The sequence below is a fragment of the Acanthochromis polyacanthus genome, chromosome 17 (genome assembly GCF_021347895.1).
Source record: "Acanthochromis polyacanthus isolate Apoly-LR-REF ecotype Palm Island chromosome 17, KAUST_Apoly_ChrSc, whole genome shotgun sequence".
Taxonomy (NCBI): domain Eukaryota; kingdom Metazoa; phylum Chordata; class Actinopteri; family Pomacentridae; genus Acanthochromis; species Acanthochromis polyacanthus.
In genome coordinates this window covers 20,892,919-20,903,293 of record NC_067129.1, presented here as the reverse complement: position 1 = coordinate 20,903,293, position 10,375 = coordinate 20,892,919, and the positions used below count along the sequence as shown (strand labels likewise).

Below are 10,375 nucleotides of genomic sequence, written 5' to 3'. Positions count from 1 at the left end.
AGCAGCAATGTAGAAATGGGGGACTGTTACTCCGTGGACAGGGCCATCACTCACCTCAACAACAACTTCCTTTTCGGACAGAAGCTCAACGTTTGGTAATAGCAGTTCTATAGACGTATCATCGACTATTAGAGAAAGATGCACAACACAGAGCTAAGTATACAGATGTAAGACACCTGGCCTCTTTTCTTACAGTGTGTCGAAGCAGCAGGCTATTGTGCCAGGGCAGTGCTACCAGTTAGAGGACAACACTAGCAGCTTCAAAGATTTCCATGGATCCCGCAACAACCGCTTCACTTCACCGGAGCAGGCGGCTAAAAACCGAATCCAGCACCCCAGCAACGTCCTACACTTCTTTAACGCACAGCCCGATATTTCTGCAGAGATCTTCAACCAGGTACAAACAAGAGCCACCATTTACAAGGGAAAGATTCTCCGCAAGTCACCACATCAGAGTTTCACTGGTCTCTTCTTCCAGGTCTGTGAAGAACTCGGTATCAAGAGCCCCACAAGTGTGAAGCTTTTCACCGGAAAGAGTGAGTAATGGGTTACAGCCTGATCACGACTAATTACCATTTCTGTTTATGTGTGCAGTCATTCGCCTTTTAATATTATTAATGAATAGTTTGGCTTCTAGATTGGGGGTGGGGGGGTAAAGGAAACAGAAGCTAAACAGATTTGGATAGGACTATAGAAAGACAAGGGCTAAAACATTTGGTGTGGTGTACAGTGTAGACACAAGAGAAACTTTTTGACTGTACACCTTAGAGTACTTAAAGTTCCATGTTGAACACAGCTCTTTAAAGCAGGATTGGGACCTCTTATTATACTTTATCAATTTGCTGGCTAATATGCCAATGAAAACATGCAGGTGCTCTAAACAGATTGCTGTGCCCTCAAGGTAGTGCTTATAACATTGACCAGAGCAAAATGAAAAGAACTAAATGGTGGGTGAAGAAGGTGAAACTCTCAGAGAAGAAATGGTGGACAGTGAGAGAAAGCAAATCAGAGAGAGAATGAATTGAATCGACACATTATTAAAACTGAATAATGATAATGCTCACACCCTAGGTTCCTTGCCACTGCTGGAACTTGCGGCAACTCTGTAATGGGCTCTTTTAGCCTTGAAAGTGCACCAAAACAAGGACAAATAGTAGTTATGGCATCTAACTTCAGTTCTGTGACCACATAGTAAATACAACAGTAGAGCTTTATGTTGGCCAATATGAATAATTTTACTTTGTTGATGGTGGTAGTAGAAAGAAGAAGTCTAGGCTGTAGGATGTTTAAAAAAAGGCTCCTGTTGAATTCAGCCAATCATTCATCAATTCAAGCATTTTTAGGGTTTCTGCAGGGCATTATAAAGCATTAATAGTCATTAAATTGATTTGGGGAAAATTAAGACCTTAAATGGCATTCAAAAAAATCAGTACATTTGATTCTCAGTAGCATTAAAAATTCTTTGTGCAGTTTTGAAGAAAGATATTTGACAATAATAACATAGAATTATAGACTCGTCAGATATGTGCGTCTGCATAAACATGCCGAAGCATTGCGATAATTGTTCCGGCCGGTCGGGTACAATTGCCAAAAACTGCATGTTTTTAAAGTGGCCGGCAGGCTGGACCAGGTGGAGGAGAGCTGGGAAATGGGGAAATGCAAATTCCTGCAAAAAAGGCTAGAAAATGTGAATTTCAGAGAATAACTGAAGCCCATGGGTGGTCAGGGGTGGTTTCCAGATTCAGAAATAGTGAAATGTAGGGACAGTTTTCATATAAAACTCATCTTTTCCAAAAAAAAACCCTTGTAATTTGTTGAGTTCACGGTCATGGCATTACATTTTTTTTATTTTTTTTATTGCATTAAAATGACATCAAAAGCATTAAATTTGGCTGATTTCTGCAGAAACCCTGATTTGTCTCCTCTGAGTTTAATCGATCAGCACCAACCACTTGACCCATGGAGCGCGGGGTAACTTTTTCTTTCCTGAAAACTGCCCATTGGAAAAAGTTGATAATGTGATGTATCATAAATGATTGTCGCCCGCATTATAATCGAGTTGGGGCAGAATCTTGACACCATGGTTATTGTTGAGGCAAAACGTCATGATAATATTGTATCGTGATTACTGCTGTGACCCCACTCCTACTTCAGAGTGATCTATGTGACAGTAAATCAAACATAGCTTCCTTTGTCCTAAAGGCGGCTGGCTGCTTTTAGTTCCTAGCACAGACTTAAGAATTATTTATTGTGATGAACCATCCATCTTGTTGTGACCCAACAGGTGAGCGAAGTTCATTCTGGTCTGCTTGAGTGGGAATCCATAAATGATGGCCTGGAAGGCTCTAGCTTTGATGAACCATTAATCAGATGAAAAACCCTAGTAAGTCTTTAGCCTGTTACCATGAACATACCTAACATATTTTAAAACCTAGTCATACAGTTTTGCCCTATATCAACATTTAAAAATGTCCTTTGTTTTTCTCCTTGTGTCTTTAGGTGGGCCTTACCCTTACACACTGAAGCTGTGTTCTCAACCACACACCATGCCAACTAAATACTCTCCTCAAACTATTTGTAACGTTTTGTGTCTTTGCATTGAGTATACCGCAGTTCTGTTGTCACGTACCATTAAAACAATATTGACAAAAACTAAGATTAATGTGCTTTAGAAAAGTTACTTAAATTATACGTTTTTTTAATGATTTATTTAATTTACAAAGTTTTTTCAATCAGTTGTTTATTTTGTATGTTCCCAACACTAGATCTGAACACCACCACCCCCAAAGTTTTGGTTTCTAAATAAAGTGAACAGTAACTATAATGTGAGTGCTGCTTTAACCCGTGTTCACGTCATCAAAGATGTTTGTATCATCATTTCTTCAGGTCCATTCATGGAAATAAAGGTCCAGTGGTTTGCCAGCTTTTACCAAGAGAAGCAGCTGTAGTTTTGTGCTCCTGCAGAAATGATGAAGGAACTCTCCATTCACTGCTGATCAGAGTTACTGGATAGTAGAAGTGAAAACGTCTTCTTTAAGCAGCATTCAGTCTTTATCAACATCAAGTTGTTAATTCTTTTTGGTAAACAGTGCTGTGAATATTCCTTTTGCTGGAAGTTCATTAGTAAAGCATTAAATGTACTAATTACGTTTTCTTTTTCTTTCTCTCCAAATGTTAAAACATCTATTTACAAGCCCTACATTAAAGCACATTTTTTAAAAAATGGAAACATTTCCCCTGTACCATTTTAAATTATGTAGTCACCTTTACATTTATTTTTCAGTGTTGTAGTTATTCACAGCACTTTTAAATATAGCAGTAGTTAGAATTACATTTTTTTAACCAAACCACACTATCTTTAGAGTATACAGACATTTGTAATATTTTACAACATTATGTTTCCATTATATATTTAAGAATTAAGAAATTGGATCTTGACTAGTTCTTTGTTATTTTTTTCAAACTCCAAATTCAGATTTCTCAGTTTTGTCTGAGTCTACAGTGTAAATCTTAATCTAAATGAACCTTTTGGGTTTAGGTATAACCTGTGCCTCAGAACAGATACCACAGCACGATTTTAACAGAGATGGTTTTCATTTGTGGCCTCAGCTGTGTTCATCATGGAGCACAGACAGTAAATAAACATATTCCATATGTCCTGATATTAGAACATCTTAAGAAAAAGAAAATGTATCCGCTACTTAAAATGGTACTTTTGAAATTGTGTAGATAAGGGGTCAACCAATATATTTTTTACTGACATTAGATCTTATTAATCATTAAGACCAATGACTGATATTTAGAGCTGTTGTGCATTTGCAGTGAAAATAAAAACCAAGGCATTGAAAATTAAATTGAAATTACTTTATGTCTTACATGTTTAATTGCAAGAGAAGTTTCACATTTAACCCCCAATGTTGACTGGCTGTTACTGATAACTGCAGACACAGACAGAGACAAAGCAGTTCATTTCAATGTATTATTTTTATTTAGCAGAAATCAGTTTTAACACAAAAAAGAAAAAGAAATGACCAATAATCGGACCAAAGCTGAATATCTGATCTGACAGCGAAGCTGTAAATTAAGCATCTGTTATTGTCTCTGGTAAAGTCAGATAAAGACCTCTTTAATAGCCGATTTCATCTCCTGCCCCTGTATCTCCTTATTTCTCTCCAGTACTATTCACAATCCTACAGAAAAGGAAAGAAACAAAGCCGCGAGACGGAAACTACAACTCCCGTGGTGCCCCGCGGCCGTGTCGCGTAGGTGTTTCCGGTGTCTTATAACATTTTACTTCCTTCCACACAGACCGAACAAACCGAGAAAGAAGACGTCGCTAAGTTTTAAATGTTTCCTCAAACAGTCGCATTTTGAGCTCACCTTTTATCCCAATTTCTTCGCAAAATTCGCGGCATGTGGCGAATGCTGTCCGAAGACTGAAGAATCGTTGAAAACCGTAGACGTACCGTGTAGGCCTCCGAAGAAAGTTTGGTCGCGGGCCTGTAAACAACATGTCCTCCGCCTCGCAGTCTTCCTCCAGACGGCAATGGTGCTACCTCTGCGATCTGCCCAAGATGCCCTGGGCCATGCTGTGGGAGTTCAGCGAGGCTGTGTGCCGGGGCTGCGTGAACTACGACGGCGCAGACCGAATAGAGCTCCTCATTGAAACTGCCAGGCAGCTAAAGAGCACGCACGGAGTTTTAGACGGCAGGTCCCCCGGTCCGCAGCAGGGCAAACCCAGCTCCTCCGGGCCCATTGAGTCGGGGCGGCAGCATGGAGAGCGCGTAGACAGGGGGAGGGGTGAGTATGGGGTGTCTTCTCGCCTCCCCAACGGCCTGCACAGAGCTGAAGATGTGGGCTTGTCAGAGGGCAGCCGACAGAGCCCGAACACCCGCAGGGCTATAGCTGGGGCTGTCCCCAGTCTGCATGGCACCATATCTCATGCCTTGATAGCTCAGGGGCTGGTAGCTGCCCCTCATGGGCTTTTAGCCCCATTATCAGGCTCCAGAGCAGGGGCCACACCTATTGCAGTCTCAGCTGGACCCATAATGGGTGATGCTGGCAGAAGACAGGCTGTGTCCCTGGGCGTGGGAGCCAGCACCTCTGCTCTGGTGGGCATAGATCCTGCAGTGTGGAGGAACAATGAAGTGATGGCTGAACTGAATGAGGTGGCTCGGAGCAGAGTTGAAGGCTGGCCAAACCGTCCCAAAGCAGTGAGGGACGTGCTTGTAGCTCTCAGCAACTGCGTCCCCTTCAACGTGCGCTTCAGGAAAGACCATAACCTAATGGGTCGTGTTCTGGCCTTCGATGCTAGCTCAACTCCAGAGTTTGAGCTGAAGGTGTTCGTGGAGTATCCTGCAGGCTCTGGAATGATCTTCTCAGGAGTCCCAGACCTGGTCAGGCAGATGTTCCGTGACTCAGCCAAAGATGCAGGTAAAGCAGTGAACTCTGGCTTACGTTATGTGGAGTATGAGAAGCGGCAAGGCACAGGAGACTGGCGTGGGTTGTCTGAGCTGCTGAACGATGGCGTACGCATGTTTAAAGAGCCCCCAATCCCAGAGGTCCTGCCACAGCCAGATGCAGCATTGCCTTTGGCAGCTGCTGGACGTTCTGTACCAGCAAAAGGCACAACCAGGCGCCGCAAGGCTTCTCCAGGCTCTGAGAATGGAGAGAGCGAAGGGAGGCCCGATCATCCTGCGAGGGAGCCCTGGCCTCGAGGTGCTTACTCAGGCATGGAACCTCTTCCTGGCATGGCTGTACCTCAGGAGGGCCCACCTTGTCTGCACAGCCAGCCATCACCCATCTCTGCCCTCATGGGAGTTGCAGACAGCCTGAGTTCCAGTCAGATGGCCAGAGATAGCCCCAGCATGTCCACAGCCCACTCCTCCTCAGCTGGGCGTCCCACCAGCAGCAGCCCCTCCACTGCCTCCACCTCAGTCTCCCAGGCAGCTGTCGGGCAGGGTTTGAGCGCCGTCGGGCCGAGCAGCAACACCAGTGCCGGGGAGTCCACAAGCAGCGCTCAGGGCGCTCTGCTCTGCTGCACTCTTTGCAGAGAGCGCCTGGAGGACACTCATTTTGTCCAGTGTCCATCTGTTCCACACCACAAGTTCTGTTTCCCCTGTACCAGAGGATTCATCCGCAGCCAAGGTCAAGGAGGGGAGGTGTACTGCCCCAGCGGAGAGCGCTGCCCCCTGGCTGGATCCACCGTGCCTTGGGCCTTCATGCAGGGAGAGATCTCCACCATCCTGGCTGGAGACGGAGATGTGACGGTAAAGAAGGAGAATGACCCTTGACGTCTCCATCCTGTCGTGGTGAATGGTAAGATGCTGAGAAAACATGCATTTACGTACTTTATGAACCACCATCTTTCTCTCTTAATCCTCGTGTTGTCCTGCAGGTCAAAATTGACCCGTTTTAGGTTTGAAAATGTGGGGAAAAAATATTTTCACAGTGAAACGTCTGATGTCCACATTTTCAACAATTTTTGGTGGGGAAAAAAGTGTTCAAAATGTTTCTTACATTCACAGAAAAATCAACCAAAATCCAGCAAAATTTGCATGTATGTATGTATATATATATATATATATATATATATAAATATGGAATCACTTTAGGATTTTCTTGGAAGATTTTTATTCATTTTTTAAAAATATTTCGATAAATTTTCTTGTCAAATTTGGGGGATTTTTAAAAAAAACAACTTTTAAGGGAAACCTTTAAGGAATTATTGCAATTTTATTCCTGAATGTTTTGGAAATTTTCAGAAATTTTGGGAATTTTTTGGTTTCTTAAACAATATTTTTTGATGCCCATAAATGAGGACAACAGGGGGGTTAATAAAACTTCAACAATGAGTTTGAAAGCCAACAAACACAGTTACAGAAAATCATTTTTTGCAGCTGTCACTCTGTCAGCCTTGAAATTGTCTCATAGTAAAACAGAGCAGGGCTGATTGGTAAAGCAGCTCCTTTGTCCTCTTTCATTCAGAAGAATCAGTATTAATAATAAGTCGTGTTCTCTCCCAAACTGAGCAACAACAGTGAAGTCGGTCTTGTCTGATCACAGTGCTTAGCATAATGACAAATACCCAGAGCTGCACAGGCTGCTCAGGCTGCATGAGCTGATGGATGGCAGCACCATGCTGGAAAAGGGATTCTGAATGTCACTGTGGTTGTAGTGCAAAATTACAGCTAGGGATTAGTGTAAAAAATAATGATTTAAACTTGTTTTCCTTCTTTGTGTGACCTAAAGAAGAATAATTTGACTTCAGCTAATCAGCAGGCTCACTCTGGAAATGTAACTTGGGTTGGAATTCCTTTGTTGCCTTTCAGGTACAGTGCTTGGCTACCTTGAATGCAACACATTTTGTAACATTTCAACATATTTTCATAACCAGTAACTGTAATATCTGTGGTATGGAAATCTGCTATATACACACATTTGACTTATTTTCCATAATTCAGCCTGAAACTAAATTGATTAGTTGATATACCCTCAAGATTAAGTCATTTTTCACACCAGCATAGCAGACAGCATATGAGGATTTCTGTTTTTTCCTTGGTTCTGTGTGATGAACATCACTGGGTTACAAAGACAGTACCTTTAGGGTATTGTTACCGGCATTTTTCCAGTTTTCTGACGTAATGCTTTTTTTTAGCATTACAGTTATTAAGCCAATAATGGTGTAATCAGTATCAAATAATTTGTCAGTGGGAGCTCCAGTTGGTGTATCAGTCAAAGTCATTGCACTTGTCATGACTTGTGAGGACCTCCTACCTTCTCCAGAGAAACACAAATAAAGAAATAAAGGAATACAGAAAGGACTGAAAAAAGTTATGCAAAAATTCACTCAAGGAATTCTGTGCCTTTAATTCTGTAACTTACACTTAACATGCTGCAGAGGTGATTAGTTGGCAACATTTTCTCAGTTATTTACAAAATTGCACATTTTTTTTTGTTAACAGCATCGCTCTGGTTGAATTGTCCCAAATATAATTTCTTGTTTTATCAAAAATATCTTAGACGAAACATTTGAATTGATTGTGATGTTCATTGTCACTGTTTTCTGACTTTGTATCAATCAAGCTAAGCCGTTCAACTGAGGAAAATCATAGCCTGATTAATCAATAATAATGTATAAATTAGTTGCATCTTTAATGCGCTCTGCCAAAGACACAGCTTTAATTGAGTTCCACACTCCTAAACCTTGAGATTTTATTTCCCCCCAGAAGACTGCAGTGTGCAGCTTTGTGCAGAGGTTTGAGGATCTAAGGAAATTTTAGGAGATAATACCATGAATAGTTTTTATTTATCAGCCTCATGCAAAGTAATTTAAGATACTTTACAGGCCAGTAGATCCAGCATTTACCTTTCAGGCAGGGACACCTACGCTATCAGTCAAACGTTTGGACGCACCTTCTCATTCAATGCTTTTTATTTATTTTTTACATTGTAGATTAATACTGAAGACATCAAAACTATAAAAGAATAAATATGGAATTATGTTATAAACAAAATATTTTATTAATCTGCAATGTAGAAAATAATCCAAATAAATAAAAGGCGTTGAATGAGAAGGTGTGTCCAAACTTCTGACTGGTAGTACACATGCAGCAAAATCTGTGGGCTCAGCTGGAAGACAAAGCAGTCCTTTGTTGTTCTGATGTTTTAGGTTTAAAAAGCTCTGAAATGTTTTTTTCTCTTCTTTCTCCACAGTGGATCAAACACTTTGAAAGCACTTCCCTATTATCTCAAGCAGAGGTCCACTTTGGCTGCAGTTCATCGTGTGTCTCCAAGAACAGAATAACTCTGAACCCCTGGAGGACAACTACACAAAGTCCGCTAACTAAAGACACAAGACTCACGAGGAGAGGAACAGGTGTGTGTTTGTGTGTCGGGACTCAGCTGCTACATCGTGACCGAACGTTGAGTCCCGACCAAATCTCTTCCTCTGCTTTTGTCCAGCACAGCAGAGGCCTCGTTTCAAACAGCCCAGGATTGAAAGCACATGCTTGTTTTTGAGAATGACAATCTCATTTGTCTTTTATTTGTGTTTTTTTTGTTCTCAACGTCACATCCTGTCCTACAAAGATGCAGGACATCGATACTGATAGATGGTCTGACAGAATCATGCAATTCTTCAAAAACCGAATGTTCAAAAATGTGGAAAAACCATTGGGTCCTTAAAGCCAAGGAGTGAAAAATGTAATCCCACAGTCTGTCTCTTAGGTATTCTCCTTATATTGTATGTCAAAAATGTGAATTTACTTTCAATATGGCTATGTAATTTCTATTTTTGATACAATACAAATTTATATGTATTTGTTTATAGTGATAAGAAGACCAAAGATGGCTTCATGCTCAATGTAATTTTATTGTATTGTAGCTGTGTATGCTGTACAGGGTGACCCAGAAGTTTGGAAACAAATGAAAAGTCTATAATCCAAATAATATAATGTTATTTCAATACATCAGTACCACAGATATATTCAGAAGAGTAACAGATTAGTGTAAAACATATTTCGACATGTTCATGTTTGTTTCTTATACAAAGTTGTGAACGTTTCCACCACCTGGTTACACTGGTATCTTCTGGAATGTACCTTCATTCATGCTTATGAAGGTTCCTCAAACTGGCCAGTAAATGTTGCCTCATAGTACTTTTGGATGTTTAAAAAAATTAAAACTGTCAGATACTTTACCACCAAGAGTTTTGAAATCTGACACTGATGGCCTGCATTTTAAAGTTCTGCTCCAGCATACCTGTACCTTATGGTTCTATTAATTTTCTTCCGAGTTATTGCACTTGACAAATACTATGCTTTTAAGTTATTTTATTATGCTATAACAAAAATGGGTAAAATAAGAGTGAATTCATGCAGCCCCAAACTCAAATAGACACTGCAGTTACACTTTGTTTCCAAACTTTTGGGTCACCCTGTATTCACCGATAACCTTGGCATCAGTCACTAATTAGTTCATCTATCACAGACGTATGCTTGTTTTGTCTATTTACTTTTTGAATTATATGTATGGTAAGATAATTAGCATCACAATCTTCAATGGTTAACCCACATACTGGTGTGATCTTAACAGGTCAATTCTACAAATATAATTAAAATGACAAAATAGTCATGAGTGATTGTCTTGCGTGCGTTCTTAAAACCTTTATTCGATATATTTCTTTGACAATAACATGAAATCCCCACACCGGATATAGTAAAAGCCCTTTACGGGGTATCAATCTGCACAGAATTAGCATGTATCCCTTGAAGCACAGATTTTGTAAACATATTAAGTAACAATAACTGTGTTTCCATGCACTTGAGTGACCTGGTTACTGCAGCGTTTACAACCTAGATACGGAGTATAGATA

At 40.8% G+C, this 10,375-nt stretch overlaps 2 protein-coding genes across 3 annotated transcripts in view; both read left to right on the top strand.

Moving 5' to 3' along the window:
• hnrnpl (heterogeneous nuclear ribonucleoprotein L) overlaps positions 1-3,140 on the top strand; it is a 25,624-nt gene extending 22,484 nt beyond the window's left edge. Inside the window, exon 14 of the mRNA XM_051937162.1 lies at positions 2,500-3,140. Coding sequence (XP_051793122.1) covers positions 2,500-2,672 — 173 coding nt within the window. The 3' untranslated portion in view covers positions 2,673-3,140. The remainder of the gene's footprint in view (positions 1-2,499) is intronic.
• Positions 1-10,137, top strand: part of LOC110958162 (interferon regulatory factor 2-binding protein 1-like) — a 20,731-nt gene extending 10,594 nt beyond the window's left edge. Inside the window, exons 1-2 of one of the 2 annotated variants that reach the window (XM_022204545.2) lie at positions 4,028-6,318; positions 8,716-10,137. In XM_022204545.2, coding sequence (XP_022060237.2) covers positions 4,512-6,293 — 1,782 coding nt within the window. In that variant the 5' untranslated portion in view covers positions 4,028-4,511 and the 3' untranslated portion in view covers positions 6,294-6,318; positions 8,716-10,137. Of the gene's footprint in view, positions 1-4,027; positions 6,319-8,715 lie in introns of those variants that run through there. The other variant, XM_051937160.1, reaches the window with a different exon arrangement.
• Positions 10,138-10,375: the final 238 nt, after the last annotated feature.